General features: G+C 37.2%; 2 protein-coding genes across 2 annotated transcripts in view; both read right to left on the reverse strand.

Annotated features, from left to right (window-relative positions):
* The window catches only part of slc43a2b (solute carrier family 43 member 2b), a 32,950-nt gene extending 13,639 nt beyond the window's left edge, over positions 1 to 19,311 (reverse strand). The window contains exons 1-5 of the mRNA XM_061740625.1: positions 19,220 to 19,311; positions 16,610 to 16,896; positions 7,064 to 7,358; positions 5,724 to 5,779; positions 5,568 to 5,644 (exon numbers count right to left, since the gene is read on the reverse strand). Of these exons, the coding sequence (XP_061596609.1) occupies positions 5,568 to 5,644; positions 5,724 to 5,779; positions 7,064 to 7,358; positions 16,610 to 16,769 (588 nt within the window). The 5' untranslated portion in view covers positions 16,770 to 16,896; positions 19,220 to 19,311. The remainder of the gene's footprint in view (positions 1 to 5,567; positions 5,645 to 5,723; positions 5,780 to 7,063; positions 7,359 to 16,609; positions 16,897 to 19,219) is intronic.
* A 3,558-nt stretch (positions 19,312 to 22,869) lies between these two features.
* Positions 22,870 to 24,396, reverse strand: part of hephl1b (hephaestin-like 1b) — a 54,332-nt gene continuing 52,805 nt past the window's right edge. The window contains exon 20 of the mRNA XM_061740626.1: positions 22,870 to 23,269. Coding sequence (XP_061596610.1) covers positions 23,166 to 23,269 — 104 coding nt within the window. The 3' untranslated portion in view covers positions 22,870 to 23,165. The remainder of the gene's footprint in view (positions 23,270 to 24,396) is intronic.

The following is a 24,396-nucleotide window of genomic DNA, read 5'->3' on the forward strand; positions in this document are numbered from 1 at the left end:
CTCAGCACATTCCTGTTGGATTCCCTCAAAGCTGCAAGTAAAATGATGCCTCAAATAGAAGTTTAAAGTACAAAGCATCATTCATCAACAACGTGGAAAGGTCATCTGGACTTAGAGGTGGAGGACAGATGGGGACACCGTGAAGACGATACACAGGGAAAATCGGTAGCCTAATAGGTAAATTAGCAGCTATTTATTATTAGAATCAGAATCAGAATCAGAAAAGGGTTTATTGCCAAGTTTGTTAACACACACAAGGAATTTGTTGTGGTGATTTGTGCAATACAATAAAAATAAAAATATAAAAATATAAAAACAAACAAATATATAAGAGATAAAATAAGAGATAGAATAAAATGTATAAACAGAAATGTACAATATGAGGTTTTAAAGTGCCGGATATGAGTCTTTACAAAAAGTGACATAAGACGACTTAGGACAGATAAAATAAAATGTATAAACAGAAATTAATTAATATTAATATTAATTTATAATAGAGGTAACAAAGGGGCAGGGTTAAATAAGTTTTACTTCTACCTGCTCCTTTTCGGACACTGTTTTATTTTTTCCCTGTTTGTTACGTTTTTGTTGTTATTGCTTTTTTTCTGTATGTTTTGAATTTGTTTTAAAATTTTATATTTTTTTCCTTATGTGTTCGAAATAAACAATTCAATCAATCAATCAATCAATCAATCAGACCGGCGACGGTCAGGTGTCCTTCACGGGTGGAGGAGACGCGCCGCGCCGGGACGCCGGGATAGAGACGGGTTCATCTCTCTTTTGTTTTAAACCCTTTCATCTAATTTGAAGAAGAATGAAACGGAGTTGGAAGAGAAAACAGGAGACAGCGGGCGGAAAAACAGCAGCGAGACAAAGCCGCTCACAGGCTTCTGTGTTCAAGAGACTGAACAACAACAAGCACATTGGGTTACGTAAGACTGGCAGCTAAGATGAGCATGTGTCCGTCTGCGTGCTGAATCAAAGCACGGTGGACCCAGTTCAGCGCGTTTCCCAGAACTATGTTCCCCCGAGAGTTCCAGCCAGCCCCCTCTGGTAACCTTTATCCACCAAACCGGTTCCAGAGCTGGTTCTGGTTCACAACTCACTGCTACTACTTTCTACCACTAGCCCTAAAAATGAGTAGGGCCCTTGTAATCTTCCCTAGGGATTGGGACACCACTTGCTACGTCACTGCGTGGTTTACGTTCGGGTACGTAAGCGACTGCGTAGTTACGTTTGCACAAACGTCACACCATATCAGGAAGCCCAGAGCTAAAAGCTGTTTTAATTTCAGCTGTAGCGCTGTTAATATGCCACTTTATTAAGTTTTAATATTTTTTCAGGCGTAAAAGTAACCGTTAAGATCCCCAACCTGGGCTCAGTTTATCCAAATAACGCCTGTTAAGAAATTTGATCAGATGTTTTCGGGGATGAGAAGAGCCGCCGGCTAAAGGCTGATTTATGGTTCCGTGTTAAATCGATGCAGAGCCTACGGCGTAGGGTACGGTGCGCGTCGCCGCGTAACCTACGCCGTAGGCTCTGCGTTGGTGTAACGCGGAACCATAAATCAGCCTTTATTCTGGCGAGGTCTGAAAAGACTTTGCAACAACGGGCAGACTAGTGATTATGTACATTCACTGAGTGAATATTATGAAAGCCAAATATATATTTCTCGCTAGAAATGTAATCAAAACGCATTTTTATGCAGAAACTAACTCAAAATATTGATTTTATTCACTAAAAAATAAGAAATGTCCGCCATGTTTTTTTTTTTTCAGTCTGCAAATGATGACTTAAAGCATTCTGGGAAATTTCTCTTTCTTCGTCAGCTAGTGTGCATCTGAAAACCCTCGCTCTGAAGGGTTAGATTCATAGCCACTAGCCCTTGTTTTCCCCACTCCCCCAAGGTGAAAAGAGGAATTGGGACACCACTACCCTCACGGGAACATGCTAAATTTAGGGGTAGTGATGAAAAGTAGGACTAGGGGGGGATTGGGACTGGGCCTAAAGGTCTTAAAGATTCTGAATGTGTCTGAAACTGGTGGATGAGGAGGGAGAAGAGGCCTGATGGAGACGCTGGCAGGAGGCCAGTCGTTATTCAGCTGAAGCACCTGAAGGGCCGCGGAAAAGCTGCAATCAAGGGCTGAGCTCCGTCTAATGATTAACCCGGACGCGCTGGTTCTCACGTTGTTAAGGAGGGGAGGTTAAGCGAACCGCGAGGGTGGAACGTGTGCACGGACTGGAAAAGAGGCTGACATTACAGCCTAACGAGACATTTAACAGGGGGGGAAACAACGGGCACATTAGAGGTCAGAGGGGTCAAGTAACAAAGTACAAATACTTGGTTACCTTACTTAAGTAGAAATTTTGGTTATCTATACTTCACTGGAGTAATTATTTTTCAGACTTTTTACTTTTACTCCTTACATTTTCATGTAATTATCTGTACTTTTTACTCCTTACATTTTAAAAACAGCCTCGTTACTCTATTACATTTCGGCCTTTAAATAAAAACTATCCAGTTAAATTGCTCCATCCGGATAGAGTGAATTTGGTTGTGGTTGTTTCAGATGTTCTTGTCCAGTTTTGTTCTTACATCCGTTCCCTCAGATTCCTGCAACTAAACTTGGATGTACATTCCAATAAAGGTTAGGATAAATGATAACATGAACATGAAGTTTGACTTTTTGCACCATTACAATACTTATAGGCAACTAGTCATCATATCTCCTGCTCTCTGAAACACATGTTAATGCTCAATAGTACACATTAGGAATGGGTGATATTTTACCGTTCACGATAAACCGTCAAAAAATTCCCCACGGTAAGAATTTGTATCTCACGGTAAAAACGATAAATTCCTGTTGACGATGTTTTTGTGTAAAACTGATTTATGGTTCTGCGTTAAATCCATGCACAATGTACGTGAAGAAAGGAAGGAAGGAAGGAAGGAAGGAAGGAAGGAAGGAAGGAAGGAAGGAAGGAAGGAAGGAAGGAAGGAAGGAAGGAAGGAAGGAAGGAAGGAAGGAAGGAAGGAAGGAAGGAAGAAAGAAAGAAAGAAATGAGCCAGAAAGAAAGAAAAAAAGAAATGAGCGAGAAAGAAAGAAAGAAAGAAAGAAAGAAAGAAAGAAAGAAAGAAAGAAAGAAATGAGCGAGAAAGAAAGAAAGAAAGAAAGAAAGAAAGAAAGAAAGAAAGAAAGAAAGAAAGAAAGAAAGAAAGAAAGAAAGAAAGAAAGAAAGAAAGAAAGAAAGAAAGAAAGAAAGAAAGAAAGAAAGAAAAAAGGATAAATTCCTGTTGATGAGGTTTTTGTGTAACAAACACGGTGGATCTGAGAGCGAGATAGATTTATAGTTACAAAGTTAGTGTTTTTTTATCGTAATTTTTATCGTTATCAGGATAAATACCAGAAATTATCGTGATACATTTTTTAGTCCATACCGCCCATCCCTAGTTCACATATATGGTTCTTTAATATATTTGCATTATACTAAGATACATTCATTTTCAATGGCTTTTTTCCCCCTTACATTACTTTTACTTTTATACTGTAAATAGTTTTGAAACCAGTACTTTTATACTTTTACTTGAGTAAAAAACTTGAGTAGATACTTCAACTTCTACAGGAGTATTTTTAAACTCTAGTATCTATACTTCTACCTGAGTAATGAATGTGAATACTTTTGACAGCTCTGTTAGAGGTGAAGGATCCACCGCGTTGTGGAACAGAAACAGTGTTTTTTACACAGATTTACTGCCGTAAAGAGGAGAGAATCCTGAACGGCATCACCATGGCAGAGGCCCGGACTCCTGAGGAGTCACCGCCGGCTGAACTGACGGTGGGAGGAGGGAACAGAAGCACGGTGAATAACAGGAAAAGAATGCTAATGAATCAACCCCGTGACCTCGGGAAAAACTGTTGTTTTTCTCTGCCTGCACGAGCGCTTCTGCTCCTTTAGGAGCAGTGATAAACTTTACTCTCATCCAAACAAGTCGGGCTACTTGAGCCTCCCAGGACTGATGTTTCTCAAAATGACTGTGACAGTTCAGAGGAGTTTAAACTTGCAAAACAGCACGTGTAAACTGAGCCGGGGAAGAAAACATTAAATCAAACGTCATCTTGTACAAAACAAACCATCCATAGCCAGAACTTGCGAGTTTCTGCAAACTGATATAAAACAGCTGGCTCTTAAAACGATTCAACATGCATAAGAATACGAGTAATTGCTCTGGATTTCATTTGATTTCGTCACGTTAAACTTTCCCAGAACCAACGTTAGTGGAAATGCAACCGTGTGTTTCCTGGAAAGTGTTAGAACGGGGCTTTTAGTGTCGCTGCCCCTCGTCTTTGGAATGCCCTCCCTGACAACGTAAGGGCACCACAAACCACGGACAAGTTTAAAAGACGACTAAAAAACCTTTAAGCAAAGCATTTTATCACTAAACAATGCTGTTGTTTTTTTCCCTAGTTGCTGTTTTTAATAGTTTTATTCTCTTTTCTGTCTTGTCTTGACTGTTTATCCCTTTTATCTCTTATCTTGTATCTATATCTCTATTAATATATACTGATTTATATTTATATGTAGATATGTGGATATATAGATTTATAGTAATTTTTATGTATATAATTGGAGGTAAATATATGAACCGATGTATTTATATCATATCTACTCTTATATAGTTATTCAAGTATATTGTTATACCATTATTTTATTATAGTAAAGTAATGATAATATAATACTATGCATTATAATTACTTCTATTAGTACATACAGACATAGTAGCACAACTAAATGCTGGGTGTTTGTTTTGTTTTCTTTTTTTTGTCTTGATTTGTTTGATTTTGACTATATTTATATAAACATATACATATAATTAAGTATTATATCACTATATTGAACAGTTATTAAAGTAGGTATGTGTGTTTTATAAGTGAGCTTATTTAAACTCATCTTATTATATGTAAGAATGTATGTAAGATTCAGGGGTAGGACTCGATAAGTGATATATATATATATTTGTATTCTGTTTTTTAACTTTTTTGTACTCATGCATGTTCGAAATAAAATCTTCAAATCAAATCAAATCTTTTTTTTTTCTTTTATATTTTTATCCCGGTTTTTTCCCCCATTTAAATCAAATCAAATCAAATCAACCTGTAGCACTTTGAGATTTTCTGTAATGTAAAGTGCATTATAAATAATGTATTATTAAAATGTATTATTACTATTAAAATGTATTATAATAATAATAATAATAATAATAATAATAATAATAATAATAATAATAATAATTATTATTATTATTATTATTATAAACTCCTTCAGTCTGTCTCTGTCTTTTTTTAATCAGAGTGTAGTTCAGCAGCACAATCACAGCTTTGGAGTGGAAGAGAGCCGAGCGAACACAAACAGGAAGAAAAGAGACGGGGGGTGGAATGCTGCCGAGAAGAGCGGAAGAGGGTGAAGAGGCAAACTGTTAGGACAGAGAGCTCTGAGCATCTGGACAAACATCAGCCCAGGTGTGGAGCTCTGCAGGCTCTGCAGCCCCGGCCGGTGCAGACACTTACTGTGAGCGAGGTGAAGGTCATGCACATGCCCCCGAAGCCGTTGAAGGTCAGCGCGATGAAGATAAGAACCGAGAGCTCTGCAAAAAAGGTCACAGGTTTCAGTTCTGCTTTCAAATGCAACACGAAACGTGCAACTCGACGTGCAACTCCACTCACCGTTGGGGTTGTAGGCTCCGTAGGCGATGAGCAAGCAGGATAAGGCGAAGCACGTGCTGAAGACAAGACAAGTTTATTAGTACAGCACAATTCAACACAAGGTAGTTCAAAGGGCTTTACATCAACATTAAAAAGCGGCAAGACACAATTAAACAGTAAATAACAAATAAAATGGAATAAAATGATAAAAAAAGTAGTAAAATAATAAAACGCTGTTAAAAAGTAACCTTCAGTTACGTTTCTATATGGTCAAAACGTACAAATACAGTATTACAAAAGTAATCTGCAACAATTCGTACGGTGAATTAAACCAATTTGACAATTCTATGCCACGATGCCTGTTTCCAGGTCTTAAAATAATTAAATAAAATAAAATAAAATAAAACGAGACAGGCAAACACTTTCCACCACAAAGTTGCCCTTTTGTTACTTCTGCTGTGTTACATCGCCATGGCAACAGGTTTGGATAAACCATGGGCTGCGTCCGAAATGCCGAAACAAGATGACATTATATAATATTATTATATAAGAATATTACAATATTAATATTATATAATAATTAGTGGTGGGAGAAAAAAAATCGATATTGCAATATATTGTTGCACTCTCTGTCGTAATAAATAATCGATAAACTGACGGCAAATATCAATATTTTATTACCACACACATAATGGATGTACTAGGTTGTCATCACACTATTGTTCATGCACTTCAATTTATCCAGCTGTACAGTGTTTACATTTACAAGCCTAGGAGGTGGTGAGGTTTATACAAATGCACTTTCTTTGTACATTGTATGAAGTTTTGGCATTGAATAAATGCATAACTACAGACGTTTTCCTTTTTATGGGTATTCTTTCTTTTTCTGTCACATATATATCGTGATATATCGTTGATGAAATTTCTTACAATATATCGAATATCGTAGATATCGTGTATCGTGATATTATCGTTATCGTGGACCACATATCGCCACAGTATTGATTTACCCATACCGTCCCATCCCTAATAATAATATTATTATACTTAATATTATACTTATGAAATATACGTATCTGCGCAGCACTTAGCAACCAAACACTGCTGCATTGCATTGTGGGAAGTTTCTGCTTAGCTAGTGTCCATCAATCCATACTAATAACTAAGTATGGACAGCGAATACTAATGTGTACGTACTAATGTTTCGGACACACTAAAAAATCTCACATACTGTTTTTGCTACTCATTAGGGTGGATGGATGGGATTTCGGAGGCAGCTCTGGTGATTTTGAAACAGTTTTCTCCAAAGCTTTGTTCATGGTGACAGGATTGGGCCCGTTTGCGTCTGTGTTTTATCTCACCTGCCCAGCAGCCGCAGCTTGCGCGGCCCATATTTGTCCATGACGATGCCCAGCGGCAGCGTGATGGCCGACAGCAGGAAGGAGCCCACGGTGAAGGCCAGGTTCAACATCTCGTCCTGCTCCTTGCAGATCAGCCAGCCGTTCATGCGCAGCGGGGCGTCGGCCGGGACCAGCGGCTTCATCTCCACGCCGTCCCCCAGACCCACCACGGGCCCCTCGCCCTCGTAGTAGTAGCTGTAGTCGTCGGGGGCCGGCGTCTCCAGGGGCCGGGACACGTTGTAGCTCGAGCTGTTACCTGGAGAACACGAAGAAATAAAGAAAGATTAGATCACTTAAACATTGTTGAAAGAATCCACCAATTTTTTTATTTTTTCATTTAATGCAAAACAGGTAAGAATAGAAATTTGTAAAACAAAATCGTATACAGGTACAGGACAAAAGGGGACTCTAGAAAACCAACAAAACAAACAAAACAGTACAAAGTCAATGTTTTTGCTCAGATTTCTTCTTATATGTGAGTGCGTTTATGCATGTATGCATGTGCATGGTGTGTATGAGTAGGATGGTTTTCTAGAATAATGGTTATTTTAGGAGAGAGACAGCATTAAAAAAATATACCGTATATAAAGCTAAATAAATAAATAGGATAAAATACATTAAAAAAATTTAAATAAATAAAATAAAGGGTTTTTTTTATTTTTTTTTTTGCTACCCTTTCAAAAAATGCTACCTAATGGTTTTCTACCTTTGTAGAGCTACAATTTTAGTGTGTTCTACATTTTTGTAAAGGTTCGACAATCCGAAAACCAAATGAAACATTCGTGTTAGGTCTTAATGCATCCTCTTTCTTTTCCTCCTTTTCTCCTTTAATTTGCTTTTTTAATTTGGTAAGATAAGATAAGATAAGATAAAGATGAGATAAGATTGTCCTTTATTTCTCCCTCAATGGGGAAATCCACTTTGTGCAGCAGCGGTACACTCAACACACACATGTAGGGAAAGAGTAAAAAAAAGTAAAAAAATATATAATGCCAGAATATAAACCGTCTCAGAAAATTTAAATATTGTGGTAAAGTCCTTTATTTTCTGTAATGCAAAAATGTCATACATGGATTGGATTCATTACAAATCAACTGAAATATTGCAAGCCTTTTATTATTTTAATATTGCTGATCATGGCTTACAGCTTATAAAAACTCAAATATCCGATCTCAAAAAATTTGAATATTCTGGGAATCTTAATCTTAAACTGTAAACCATAATCAGCAATATTAAAATAATAAAAGGCTTGCAATATTTCAGTTGATTTGTAATGAATCCAGAATGTATGACATTTTTGCATTACAGAAAATAAAGAACTTTATCACAATATTCTAATTTTCTGAGACAGTCTTGTATACATTGGAATGGAAAATAAAGAGTAGTGCAATACGGGAAAGAAACTAAAAACAGTGCAAAAAAATCAGGCAGGATGTTTATGAGGTAGACAGATTGCCCATGTTTTTTCATATACGGTAATATGTTTCATATTCTCACATTTTCCTCTTTTCCTTTCATTCTAACGCCCCCCCACACGTACGGAGGTCATGTGGCAGGTCGAGCGGTTACCACAGCATCGTGACACATCGACACTCGACACAGTCGTGTGGTAAACTTGCAGAAGCAGACGAGCTCGTGTCAGCAGATAAACTGCAGCAGCAGCAGATGTGAAACGCAAGGACATGGAGATAAACGTTGACTCAGAACATTTAAAAACTGAAGCTGCTGTTTGGACTTTTATTGACGCTGTGGAACGTCTTGGACTGAAAAAATAAGTTGAATAAGAAAGATAGAAAATGCTGGCGCTGGCAATTAACTGTGTGATTATCAGAGCCCGTGAGGAGATAAAGTGAAACGGTACAAAGGTGCAGGAGGAGTCGGGAGGACGGCCCAGGACGGCAGGCCGTTTTAATATTTAACAGCTGGACTGGATATGTGTTGCAGATATCCACAATTCAGTTCTTCATAGTCAAAAAGAGCATTTCAGAAATCTACAATTACATTCTTCCTGTCCACAATTGTCATTTCTACGACGGAGTATTAGGGCCAAACTAAGACAAAAAAAATTGGAAATTACGAGAATAAAGTCGTAATGTTGTGAGAATAAAGTCGTAATAGAATAAAGTCATAATATTATGAGAATAAAGTCGTAATATTACGAGAATAAAGTCGTAACATTACGAGAATAAAGTCGTAATGTTGCGAGAATAAAGTCGTAATAGAATAAAGTCGTAATATTATGAGAATAAAGTCATAATATTATGAGAATAAAGTCGTAATATTACGAGAATAAAGTCGTAAAATTCAGAGAATAAAGTCGTAAAATTCAGAGAATAAAGTCGTAATGAATAAAGTGGTAATTTATCAGAATAAAGTCATAATATTATGAAAATAAAGTGGTAATTTATGAGAACTCTAACAGGAAGAGCATCTTCTCCCTGTGTTAAAATGAAGAATATTGAGCATTTTGTGAAGTTATATTTATATATTTATAATATATTACAACTTTATTCTCGTAATATTACGACTTTATTCTCGTAATATTATGACTTTATTCTCATAATTTTATGACTTTATTCTCATAATTTCCTTTTTTTGTTTTTTTGTTTGGCCCTAATACTCCGTCGTACATTTCAGATATCCACAACATCATTCTGCCTGGGACAAATGTTACTTTTGCAGTCATGTGTACGGGGTTTCTAATTACAGACATCTACAATTCAGTTGCAGATATCCGCAATGTGAATTACAGATATCTGCAACTGAATTACGACTAGCTGTAATTCCAGTTTCATATATCTACAATTTAATTCTGACTAGTCATAATTCCAGTTCAATATATCTTTAATTCCCCTCAATTCAAGATATTTACATAGCAAAGCTTTTGCTAGTTAGAACAAAGTTATCGATATCTCAAACTGGAATTACGGATAGTCATAATTTAACTGTAGATATCTATAATCAAGTTATAGATATCTTGAAATGAATTTTAATTAGAGATATCTCAAATTGGAGATATCTTTAACTTCCATTCTGCCTAGTCAAAATGTAATTACAGATATCTTGAGTTAGAGTTTTGACTAGTGAAAATGACGTTATAGATATCTTGAATGACAATTCTGACTACGGTAATCACAATGGCCACGGTTACATGATGTTTTTTAATTCGGAATGAATTATTCCGAATTAAATAATTCAGAATCAAACTATTTTCCTCCGAGTTTACATGGAAATAGTAATTCCGAATTGAGGTTTACATGGAAACCACGTTTGATCTGCTTTATCCAATTCCTCTCCAGGTCTGGGGGTTGGGAAGGTTCTGATTGGATAGGGGGGGGACCGGAAGTTAAACTACCGGAAGAAAAACAAACTTAGCCGCTACAACTTTGAAAAGCTCACAATTTTTATGTTTATTATCATCTGTTCTTTTAATTATTTCCAGGTCCTCCAAGCTATTTATTAAATAAATGGTCTCTGCTCTTGACCAGCGTTTACTGCTGCTGCATCTTGAAACTTTGTTTGGAAAACCAGCCCAGTGTGGAATATAAGATCATGGAGACAGACGGGCGAGGGAACGAGCAGAAAGAAAGACCAGAATTAATTTAAAGAGGAATGAGTGTATACATTTTTTATTTTATTTTATTTTATTTTATTTTATTTTATTTTATTTTATTTTATTTTATTTTATTTTTTGAATGAGTGTATACATGATCGCAGAATTATTCTATTCTGATTTAAAATCGGAATAAACCAGCCACTTACTTGGGAATTAAGTTTAATTCGGAATGGCCATTTTCATTTGGAATTATGTGTTTACGTGGTAATTAGGAATGGGTGATATTTTACCGTTCACGATAAACCGTCCAAAAAATTCCCCACGGTAAGAATTTGTATCTCACGGTAAAAACGATAAATTCCCTTTGATGACGTTATTGTGTAAAACTGATTTACGGTTCTGCTTTAAATCCACGCACAACGTACATGAAGGAAGGAAGGAAGGAAGGAAGGAAGGAAGGAAGGAAGGAAGGAAGGAAGGAAGGAAGGAAGGAAGGAAGGAAGGAAGGAAGGAAGGAAGGAAGGAAGGAAGGAAGGAAGGAAGGAAGGGGGAGAAGGGAGAAAACAAGGAAAGGAGGAAGGAAGGGAGAAAAGAGGAAGGGAAGGAGAGAGCAGGAGGAAAGAAGGTAGGAAGGAAGGAAGGAAATGAGCCTGAAAGAAAGAAAGAAAGAAAGAAAGAAAGAAAGAAAGAAAGAAAGAAAGAAAGAAAGAAAGAAAGAAAGAAAGAAAGAAAGAAAGAAAGAAAGAAAGAAAGAAAGAAAGAAAGAAAGAAAGAAAGAAGGATAAATTCCCGTTGATGACGTTTTTGTGTAACAAACATGGCGGATCTGAAAGCGAGATAGATTTATAGTTGAAAAGATGGAGTTGAATTGGTATTTTTTAATCGTTATCAGGATAAATGCCGGAAATTATCATGATACATTTTTTAGTCCATACCGCCCAGCCCTAATGGTAATGTTTAATAATTTTAAATCGGATTTAATTTTAATTCTGAATTAAAGAGGAATTAAACTTCCCATGTAAACGCACTCAATGTAATTACGACTAGTCAAAATGCAGTTGTAGATATCTGCTATCTGTTATACAACAGAAAAATATGCTAAGTTTTAAAATGAAATTAAAAGATTATTATTCAACACAAAACTTTAAGGATTAATATTTAATAAATTAATTAAATAATTAAATATATAACTCATATTGTTGGGTCATGGCATCTTTGCAAGGTAACAAAGTATTCGTGATGATTCAATGTAGCAGCTTGTCTTGTCTCGTATATTTTCTTGTTTATATGTTTTGTATGTGTGAATTTTTGTGTTTTTGTATATATTTGTGAATTAGTATTTCTTCTGTTTGGTTTGTATTGTGTGTACACTGTATTGTCACTTATGAGTGTATGACGACCCCAGGAAGAATAGCTGCTGCTTTTTGCAAAAGCTAATGGTAATAAAACAAACAAACAAAATTCCGGATAGTCAAACTTAGCCATTAAAGTTAAAACGGTTTGCCATAGGCCCGACGTTGTGGAGTTCTGTACCGGGTGACCCGAGCCGCCTCCGGGGCGGCGGTGCCTGCAGGACGAGCTCACGTGGGGGAACTAGGTGGCACGGCGACGTGAAACAGCCTGACGCACTTGGTCTCCGGGTGCCAGAGCCTCGCTGGGGCATCCAGATCAAACACTCGTGCAGACACACGTGCAGCCACTCCACAAGTATTTCTAGTTCTGTTTGTGCACGTGAGGATGACTTCAGGTGAACACGTGCTCCGAGTTCCAGCCCAGAGCAAACACATCCCAAACACCGGCGTGTGGAAACATCTCTGCTGGATCACAACCCCCCGTCTGCTGCACACCTTTGTGTCAACGCTGTCGTTGCACCGTCTGGTTTCCTGTGCTCATCACTCTGCTATCAGCCCCCCCTCCCAACTCTCGGGCCCTTTATCGGTGTACTTTCAACTTCCATATGACGGGTAATAAAGGCCTGATGCGGCTGTTCCCTCTTCAGAGTCACATGTTTGAAAACAGCTGAGCTGCCGGCTTTTATCTTCCCCTTTTATGTCATCAGAGCCAGATAAGGAGTCCGTGGCAGTTCTCCAGGAAAATATCCGCAGCCGGGGATGTCCCGGCCCACTGCCTTAACCCCTTACAGCCCTGAAAACCCTTACCCTAATCCTAATCCTAACCCCTAACCCTGACCGTTAACCCCTAACCCAGCAGCTGCCTTAACCCCTTACAGCCCGTGGAAACCATTACCCTAATCATGATCCTAACCCCTAATCCTGACCGTTAACCCTCGACCCCTACCCCTAACCCCTAAGCCTGACCTTAACCCTTACCCTGATCCCTAACCCAGCAGCTGCCCAACCCCTTACAGCCCATGAAAACCCGTACACTGACCCCAGAACCCTAATCCTGACCTCTAACCCAGCAGCTGCTGTAATCCCCTAGAGCCCTGAAAACCCCTTACCCTAATCCTAACCCTGACCCCTAATGCCTAACCCTTACCCTGATCCCTAACCTTTACCATAACCCCTTACCCCAACCCAGCGGCTGCATTAAAACCCCTTACAGCCCATAAAACCCTAATCCTTGACCCCTAACCCTTAAAACCCTTAAAACCCTTAAAACCCTTAAAACCCCTAGCCTTTAAAACCCTAACCTTTACCTTAACCCCTTACCCAGTACTCGAGTTGTAAAAAAAAAATCAGGGGGGGTGGTGGATTTTATCATATGGGGACAGATAATTTGTGCTGATTACAAATAATATAATATATTACAAATAATAGCAGTGACCAAAACACCTGCAGAAATACTGCAGGAATGACATAGCAGCAGTTAAATGCAGCCTTCTGTAAGCTTTAAATATCCACTGGGCTTACATCAAATACATCAAAACACAACAATAAAAAACACTTTTCTGAACTTATCAATATGACTCTGTCCTTCACAGGATAAGTAACATGGATCACTGCAAAAACTCATAATCTTAACAAGAATATTTGTCTTATTTCTAGTTAAAATGTCTCATTTTAGTAAAAAAAATCTCATTACACTTAAAACAAGACTCATCACTGGAAAAAACAACAATTTTCACCTGTTTCAAGTAGATTTTCACTTGAAATAAGTAGAAAAATCTACTTATTTCAAGTGAAAATCTACTTGAAACAGGTGAAAATTGTCAAATAAGTTATTTTTCTGGTGTTATTTTTCTGGTGATGACTCTAAATGTTGAAATAGCAGTAAAACCACATTCATTGATGAAATGACATAAGGGATGGAAAGGAGGGATGGCAGTTTTACAGGGGGGATGATTTGGACCGTTTTTATTTTTTTATTCTTATCCCCCCTCAACTCAAGTACTGCCCTTACCTCAACCCAGCGGCTGCTGTAACCCCTTACAGTCCTGAAAACCCTTTACCCTAATCTTAACCCTGACCTTAATCCTGGACCCCAAACCCATAACCGTAACCCTGACCCCTTACCCCTAACTCTGACCTCTAACATTAACCCTGACCTTGACCCCTAACCCTTACCCAGCGGCTGCTGTAACCCTTTACGTGAAAATTCAAACATAGTGACTTCCGTATCCTCCACTAACCTCCCAGGAAGGTATTTTCTTGTGTCCTGTAAAGGGTTAACGGCAGGTACAGTATATGCTCTTTACAACGCACACATGTTTACTACCCTGCAGATTTGCAGCTCTGCCGGAGGCAGGGCCGAGCGTTTGAGCGGTTTCCACGCATGTTGTCGGTAATAATTAGCTTTCCTTGAGCTAAAGCAAAGTCAGCAAATTCAAAAAGGAACATTCATAGAAGTTTTAGGAGTTCAGAGATGGGAATCTACCCAACGACCAATCACCCCGTCTGCCTGGGAGATAGACCGAGCACTCATGAGACAAGAAAACTGGAATTCAGCCAATAGTCTGAAGTCTGCAGCATCGGCGTGACACATCGTCACCTCGGGTCCAAAGACTTCCCCGGATCCTCCTCCACATCCACGCCGGCCTCGTACTTAAAAACGTGAGTTTACGAGGAGGTCGGGAAGGTAAAAAGACTTGAAAAGCTTTGGAGAAGTTGCACGAAGCAGAGGAGTAGTGGATGTCTGAGTCCAGCCAGTCCAGGCTGCTAACAGAGATTCTTTCACGCTTTGTTTTACTCTGGACCACTCTCCTCGCCTGCAACCCTGCTGCCTTTTTTAATTTAAATGAGCAGATTTAATCTGGAGAGTCCCAACAAACAGACCTCTTCACGGCTAATCTCAACAGGAGTGTTGTTTTACAGCTCTGGAACAAAAGCCTTTACTAAGTCTGCACTTTAAAAGCTCGGTTCTTCATATTTTGAGTGGAAAAAGTGACCCGAAAAGAGACTTTATAGGCAAAATTTACGACTGTGAACCTTTCCTATGTTAATTGTAAGCAAAAATACAAAGTGAAAAGTAAAAGTTTCAGTCCTATATTTAGGCTTGCCAGCCGTCCCTTGAAATACGGAATTATTACTCTTATTTATTGATGTCATAATATACAGGTGAAGGTTGGAAAATTAGAATATATTGCAAAACTTCATTCGTAATAAATTCAACTAAAGGTGAAACAAATATATTATTTCCCACTACATTCAAAGTGAGATATTTCAAGCCTTTATTTGTTGGCTCATAATATATAGTTTATGAAAACCTCAAATAAAACATCTCTATATTATGAAATCAATAAACAATTCAATCATCAAAATTATAACAAATAAAGGTTTAACACATCTTGCTTTGCATGTAATGAGACTATGTAATGTATTAGTTTCACCTTTTAAGTTGAATTATTGAAATAAATTAGTGTTTACACCATATTCTAGTTGAATTATTGAAATAAATTAACTTTTACACCATATTCTAGTTGAATTATTGAAATAAATTAACTTTTACACCATATTCTGGTTGAATTATTGAAAAAAACTAACTTTTACACCATATTCTAGTTGAATTATTGAAATGAATTAACTTTTACACCATATTCTAGTAGAATTATTGAAATGAATTAACTTTTACACCATATTCTAGTAGAATTATTGAAATAAATTAACTTTTACACCATATTCTAGTTGAATTATTGTAATAAATTAACTTTTACACCATATTCTAGTTGAATTATTGAAATAAATTAACTTTTACACCATACTCTAGGTGAATTATTGAAATAAATGAACTTTTACACCATATTCTAGTTGAATTATTGAAATGAATTAACTTTTACACCATATTCTAGTTGAATTATTGAAATAAATTAACTTTTACACCATATTCTAGTTGAATTATTGAAATAAATAAACTTTTACACCATATTCTAGTTGAATTATTGAAATAAATTAACTTTTACACCATACTCTAGGTGAATTATTGAAATAAATTAACTTTTACACCATATTCTAGTTGAATTATTGAAATAAATTAACTTTTACACCATACTCTAGGTGAATTATTGAAATAAATTAACTTTTACACCATATTCTAGTTGAATTATTGAAATGAATTAACTTTTACACCATATTCTAGTTGAATTATTGAAATAAATTAACTTTTACACCATATTCTAGTTGAATTATTGAAATAAATAAACTTTTACACCATATTCTAATGTTCTGACCTTCACCTGTAGGTTATTCTACATCTGGGCTGATGTGGATGTACGTAGCATAGGGTTGTCTGTCTGTACAGTCATGCAAGTTCAATGCTATTAAGGCACTTAAAATCAAAGCATTTTGTTTTTTCATATAAAATAAATACATTTCTATGCAATTTAGAAGTTTTCGGGATGTCCCACTGCTGAAATCGTGACCCCAAAAAGAGACATTATAAGCAAAATTCACGGCCATGAACCTTTCCTACGTTAATTGTAAGCAGAAATACAAAGTGAAGAGTAAAACAGATGAAAGGTATCAGTCCTAAGTGTGTGTTGGGTGCAGACGTACCTTCCTCGTTGCACATGTACGAGTAGAAGCCCTCGGACTTGAGCATGATGAGCAGGGAGCCCCAGCCCAGCAGCACGGCCGAGAAGAGCAGGTTCTCGATGATGGCGGTCACTGCCATCCACCAGCGCCGGGCGAAGGCCGTGGCCAGGGTGGGAGCCATGGTGGCGGCGGTGGTGGGGGGTGAAGACGGGGGAAGCAGAGGCTGCAGGAACCAGCAGGAACCAGCAGGAGTGGAGAGGAGAAGCTGGCTGGAAGAGTGAGAGGATGAAGGGTGAGGGATCACTTATCTGTGAAGAGAGGGAGGAGACAGAAAGAGGGAGGGGTTATAAACCTATCACTGCAGTCACTGAAGGACAAAAGGCTTTTATAAGGTCACAAGATAAATCATTTAACCTCAGTGAAGATAAACAGCCTTTACATGTGGGATGAGGTGTAAATGAGTCGTTAACGCAGGTAAATAGTTCTGTTTGTTTGAAATAGTTTTGAGTAATTGAACCTTCCCAACCCCCAGACCTTAAGAGAAACGTCATCAAAGGTGTTTTCTATGTAAACCTCAATTCGGAATTACTATTTCCATGTAAACTCGAAGGAAAATAGTTTAATTCGGAATAATTAATTCCAAATTAAAAAACATCATGTACCCGTGGCCATTGTGACTAGTCAGAATTGTCATTCAAGATATCTATAATGTCATTTTGACGAGTCAAAACTCTAATTCAAGAAATCTGTAATTCCATTTTGACTAGGCAGAATGGAAGTTAAAGATATCTCCAATTTGAGATATCTCTAATTAAAATTCATTTCAAGATATCTATAACTTGATTACAGATATCTACAGTTAAATTATGACTATCCGTAATTCCAGTTTGAGATATATCTAAAACATCATTTTGACTATAGTCATAATTCCAGTTCAAGATATCTACAAATTCGTTCTGACCAGTCAAAACTTAATTTGAGATATCTAAAAGGACGATGTAAAAATCTTAAATTGAGGGGAATTAAAGATTTCTTGAACTGGAATTATGACTAGTCAGAATTAAATTGTAGATATATGAAACTGGAATTACAGCTAGGGCTGTTCGATTAATCGATTTTAAATCGTAATCGCGATTATGTAATTGGAACAATGTTAAAACGTGACATTTTTTTTTTTTTTTTTTTTTTTTTACCTTGTCTGCACACATATTAATGATTGATACCATATTGCATGCAAAGACCCAGTTTAGTTTAATTAGAAAATGTCTTGTTTTATTTAATTGGAAATATAACTTACTGTATGTTTGCAAGTGCTGATTTGCTGATTTTTTTTTTTCAGAGATAAAACTTTATATTTTATTATATTTTTTAAAACTTTTTTTCAACTTATTGTACAGAGTTTTGCACTTTATTCATTCATTTTTAATAAGAGCAAAGTTTGCACTTAAAGCCCAATGGGGCAAATGTTCAATAAAAAAACAGCCTATTTGAAATCATTTCTTTGCCTTTTGTCAATTCACAAAATAATCGTAATCGAAATCGAAAATCGGATTTTGAGAGAAAAAAATCGAGATTTTATTTTTGGGCAAAATCGAACAGCCCTAATTACAGCTAGTCGTAATTCACTTGCAGATATCCGTAATTCACATTGCCTTCAGTCAGATTACCTCCAGACAGGATACAATCAAAGAGGTTCTGAACTAGAATAAACTATTCCCATCCCTGCCTGGTCAATGATTAACCAGCCCATCCCTCCCACCACCATCATCCCGCTGACGGCGCACAGATCCGTGCGGACATCACGTTTTTGGAGGGGAAGAAGTCCGTGATGGCAACCACAGTGTTTCTGTTGTTCAGCAAACTGGTCCAAACTGGAGGAAAGTGGGACTCCCCCCGTTTCCTCCCCCGGACCATGAATGTCCCCTCATGTCCATCCAAGCGCGGCGTCTCCGCACAAAGACTGCGGTGCGTCATAAACACACAGGAGGAACTAAACTAAACTAAACTCCCACAAACACTCTTTCTAATCCCATTACTGCGTTAGTTTGGCGTCTCTAAACTGCCTTTGCTTACAGTAAACTTCAAGCAGATTTGATAGCTTTTGGGACATTATTGGCTCTTATTCTAATAAGGTGGACATCACCAACACCGCCATCACATACACTTTTACTGTGGATAAAAGAGATGTTCAACAATTTTGAGGCTTGAAAAAATCCGTTACAAACTGAACTGAGAGGCTCTTCCAGTAAAATTGAGTGCCTATGCAGAGAAAGTCACATTCACCGGAATAAGATTCAACTTTGTTTTTATTTTACTTTTGTCGTTTATTTATTTCTATTTTTGACCTGAAAAGTGAGGTGATGTCACTGTAATATGCATATTACAGTGACATCACCTCACTTTTCAACACAGTCTCCGGAGTGAGACTGTGTTGCACTTTTCACATGTGAAATATGGCCAAGTCTGGTTTTTTTTCTTCCTTTTTTTGGCTCTTATGTTACTGTTATTTACATGCACTTTATCATTGTCAATTTGTGTATTATTATTGTGTATGTAACAAAGTTTCTAAAAAAGAAAAAAAGACTGTTTCTAAGACAAATAACTAAATAAATCTGTGTGTAGAGCTCTCACCTCCTCTCTGTTCCGCGTCCTCCTCTCGCGTCGGCTCGTTTGTCTCAGCTTGGTCTTTAGTGGTCAGGTATCTGAGAAGAGACGCGTTTATATAGTCAGGGTGTTGGGGGTGCACCCCAGGGCGCCCCCTGTGGACCTGTGTGGCACCAGCCCGCCTCCAACGTGCAGCTCTTATCTAGAATAACAACAGCAACACGTGCAGACGCGCTGAGACGCGACGTCTCCTTCCAGTTCCAGCACCGGGGCGTCAGGTTCTGGGGAGGAAATGTTATTATAAGGTTGATGTTTTTACCCCTGAAGTGTGAAGGGAGTGGAAGTGGAAGGGGATTAATCACGGCGAGCAGAATGTGCCTGAAATAAACACTGAAAACACATGCGGGAGCTGTGCGGGTATCAGCGGCTCCGGGCTGATTTATGGTTCCGCGTCACACCGACGCAGAGGCTACGGCGTAGGGTACGCGTATGTAGAAATACTGCAGGAATTACATAGCAGCAGTATAAATGCAGCCTTCTGTAAGCTTTAAATATCCACTGGGCTTACATACAATACATCAAAACACAACAATTAAAAACACTTTTCTGAACTTATCAATATGACTCTGTCCTTCACAGGATAAGTAAAATGGATCACTGCAAAAACTCAAAATCTTAACAAGAATATTTGTCTTATTTCTAGTTAAAATGTCTAATTTTAGTAAAACAAATCTCATTACACTTAAAACAAGACTCATCACTGGAAAAAACAACAATTTTCACCTGTTTCAAGTAGATTTTCACGTGAAATAAGTAGAAAAATCTGCCAGTGGAACAAGATTTTTTTGCTTGTAATGAGAAGATAAAGTTGAAAATGGTCATATTTTCTGGTGTTATTTTTCTGGTGATGACTCTAAATGTTGAAATAGCAGTAAAACCACATTCATTGATGAAATGACATAAGGGATGGAAAGGGGGGATGGCAGTTTTACAGGGGGGGATGATTTTGACTGTTTTTATTTCAGGGGGGGATGCCATCCCCCCTCATCCCCCCTCATCCCCCCTCAACTCCAGTACTGATTATAATGGTATAATGAGATTAGGCAACAGCTGCATAAAAGTGCACACATGTAAACACTATGTAAAAAAACAAAATAAGAAACAGGAAATATAAATATACACTATGAAGATGAGAGAATATTGCACATAAGTGAATGAAGAATGTTGCACGTAAATGGATGAAAGAAGGATGAAAGAATATTGCACATAAAAATATATTTCAAATAAAGATCTAGTATTTAAACTTGCACTATAGAGTAAAAGTATCTAATTGTTGAACGCTGTTGAACCCTACGCCGTAGGCTACGCCGTCGAATTAACGCAGAACCATAAATCAGCCTTCCTGGATCGATGCGCAAACGCGTCACCGGCAGCTCCAGATCAGCTGTTCGCGCTTGTTTACTGAGTTTTCGTCATTTTCGTGACATCTGTTCCTGTTTTGGTCTCAGACTCGAACCTGCAGCAGCTGGAGGCGGAACAGCTTTTTTCTGGTTGCGGATTCAGACGCTTTTGTTCTTTTACGAGTCTCATCTTGTTATTATGAGCTGCTGTTGTTTTTGCTGCACATGCACATCACGTTTTCACAGTCAAAGACCTGTCTTTCTGGATCTTTAAGGTTATTTAAAAGCTTAAACTAAATAGTATTTGGGTAATTTCTCAAAAAAATACTTACAAAGAAATTGTTTTCTGGTTTTCCAGTTTGAACTCCGCCCTTTTGTTCCAACTTCAGTGATCAATGTTCAAATCAATCCCTGGGACCATAAACAGCGATGTCCGCGTTGTTTGTTGAGCTCAAATTCCGTCACTGATCTTTTTTTCTTTAAAAAAACAAAATTAGAAAACCCCCATCCCTTTATCAGAGCTTTGATTTGCGCCTCTGGAATAAACACAGACAGGAAACTCTGCATGAGGTCTCTCTGTCCCACTTATTCCACATATCAGCCGTCAATACGCGCGTATTTACGCATTCATTACAAACAGGCGCATCGAAAGCGATCAATCAGTCGTGCATTGTTTTATTCTGCAGTTTATCACGCAGGTATTGATCAGATTAGCTGCGGCACAAAGGCGTCCAAGTGGAATGTGATGAGAAGCCATCAAGGATGAATCTCCCACCATTTCCTTGCACATTTCCTTAAAAATGTTACTTTCGCCCTAAAAAACAAAAATCATGTTTTTGTTGATAATAATTTAGACAACTGTTGATGTATCTCGCTGTTTTTTTGTTTTTACAGAGAAAATAACCTACCGCTTGTCAACTTTCTGCAGAAAATATCTTTATTATTCAAAGTGAATTATAGTGCATTACTCTAGTGCAAGTTTAAATACTAGATCTTTATTTGAAATATATTTTTATGCTGTGCAATATTCTTTCATCCATTCATGTGCAACATTCTTCACTCACTTATGTGCAATATTCTCTCATTCATTCATCTTCATAGTGTATATATATTTATATTTCCTGTTTCTTATTTTATTTATTTTTTTTACATAGTGTTTACATGTGTGCACTTTTATGGAACTGCTGCCTAATCTCATTATACCATTATAATCAGTACTGGAGTTGAGGGGGATGAGGGGGGTGGCATCCCCCCTGAAATAAAAACGGTCCAAATCATCCCCCCTGTAAAACTGCCATCCCCCCTTTCCATCCCTTATGTAATTTCATCAATGAATGTGGTTTTACTGCTATTTCAACATTTAGTCATCACCAGAAAAATAACACCAGAAAAAATGACCATTTTCACCTGTTTCAAGTAAATTTTCACTTGAAATAAGTAGAAAAATCTGCCAGTGGGACCAGATTTATCTTCTTATTACAAGCAAAGAAAATCTTGTTCCACTGGCAGATTTTTCTACTTATTTCAAGTGAAAATCTACTTGAAACAGGTGAAAATTATTGTTTTTTCCAGTGATGAGTCTTGTTTTAAGTGTAATGAGATTTTTTTACTAAAATGAGACATTTTAACTAGAAAAAAGACAAATATTCTTGTTAAGATTGTGAGTTTTTGCAGTGATCCATTTTACTTATCCTGTGAAGGACAGTCATATTGATAAGTTCAGAAAAGTGTTTTTTATTGTTGTGTTTTGATGTATTTGATGTAAGCCCAGTGGACATTTAAAGCTTACAGAAGGCTGCATTTAACTGCTGCTATGTCATTCCTGCAGTATTTCTGCAGGTGTTTTGGTCAGTGCTATTATTTGTAATATATTATATTATTTGTAATCAGCACAAATTATCTGTCCCCATATGATAAAATCAACCATCCCCCCTGATTTTCTTTTTTACAACTCGAGTACTGATTATAATGATAATAAAGCCTTTCTATTCTATTCTTCTCTCTATTTCTTTTATATTGTGGTCTCAGTAGCCTTTTATTTAAGTAATAAAATAGTTTTTAGCAGTTTTTCTTTTCTGGAAAGTCTTTTTAAAAGCTTTATAAGGTGAATCACAAAGAGATAATTATGGATAATTAATTAAAACAGTAGTAACAGTAGACTTTAGTCTCACTAAACGGTGGTGACTTGCTGATCAGATTAAAGTAGCGCCACCCTGTGGTGATGGACGGAACTACATCCTGGTTTTACACCCCACACAGCAGCAGCAGACACACAGAAACAGTTGTATAAATGTATTTATACATACATTCATACCCAACTTGGAGTGACTTGGACAACAATTCTTATGTCGATAAAAAAAAAAAAATCTTATCTAACCATTTTAATCACAGTTCAACAAGGCAGAAAACAGCAGAAGAACTTTGATTTTTGTTCTGGGAAATGAATCACTTCATGACTGAGAAATGACTGGCCTTATCTTTGTCTTTTATCTACACGCACAAGTTCCAGCATACGGAAAGCACATATCCACAGCGTTTTTGTCCCTTTTTTATTGATCCAGACCAATTTGCAGTTACACATTCCTCTGCAGGAGTCCGGCGAGAAGGCCGAGCCCCAGGGAGAGAAGCAGCGTCCGTACCGACGCTCCCGTCTCTGATGCTGCACTGAAGGAGGTAGCTGGAGACAGAGACGGAGGTTAAAGGGCTTCATTTTAATCATGTCTGGGCTTTTAAACAAGTAAAAGTTATATAAACATATACAGGACTGTCTCAGAAAAGTAGAATATTGTGATTTTCTGTAATGCAATTACAAAAAACAAAAATGTCATACATTCTGGATTCATTACAAATCAACTGAAATATTGCAAGCCTTTTATTATTTTAATATTGCTGATCATGGCTTACAGCTTAAGAAAACTCAAATATTCTATCTAAAAAAATTAGAATATTCTGGGAATCTTAATCTTAAACTGTAAACCATAATCAGCAATATTAAAATAATAAAAGGCTTGCAATATTTCAGTTGATTTGTAATGAATCCAGAATGTATGACATTTTTGTTTTTTTAATTGCGTTACAGAAAATAAAGAACTTTATCACAGTCCTGTATAATCCTGTATAACAGTCCTGTATAATATAAACATACTGCATATTTTTATTACAAAAGAAAGCCATAAGAATCATCAGTAAAAAACCTTTCAGTGAGTCGACCAACCCACTATTCATCTGCTTAAAAATACTGAAATTCAAGGACTTAGTTGATTATATTACAATACAAATCATGTACAAAGCCAGAAACAAACTTCTACCTCCACATTTGCAGAATCTGTTTAAAACGAGGGACACCAGATACAACATGAGAGGAACTTTATTATTTCCAGAGGTGTCAAGTAACAAAGTACAAATACTTCGTTACCTTACTGAAGTAGAAATTTTGGTTATCTATACTTCACTGGAGTAATTCTTTTTCAGACGACTTTTTACTTTTACTCCTTACATTTTCATGCAATTATCTGTACTTTTTACTCCTTACATTTTAAAAACAGCCTCGTTACTCTATTTCATTTCGGCCTTTAAATAAAAACTATCCAGTTAAATTGCTCCATCCGGATAGAGTGAATTTGGTTGTGGTTGTTTCAGATGTTCTTGTCCAGTTTTGTTCTTACATCCGTTCCCTCAGATTCCTGCAACTAAACTTGGATGTACATTCCAATAAAGGTTAGGATAAATGATAACATGAACATGAAGTTTGACTTTTTGCACCATTACAATACTTATAGGCAACTAGTCATCATATCTGCTGCT

The sequence above is a fragment of the Cololabis saira genome, chromosome 14, assembly GCF_033807715.1.
Source record: "Cololabis saira isolate AMF1-May2022 chromosome 14, fColSai1.1, whole genome shotgun sequence".
Taxonomy (NCBI): Eukaryota; Metazoa; Chordata; class Actinopteri; order Beloniformes; family Belonidae; genus Cololabis; species Cololabis saira.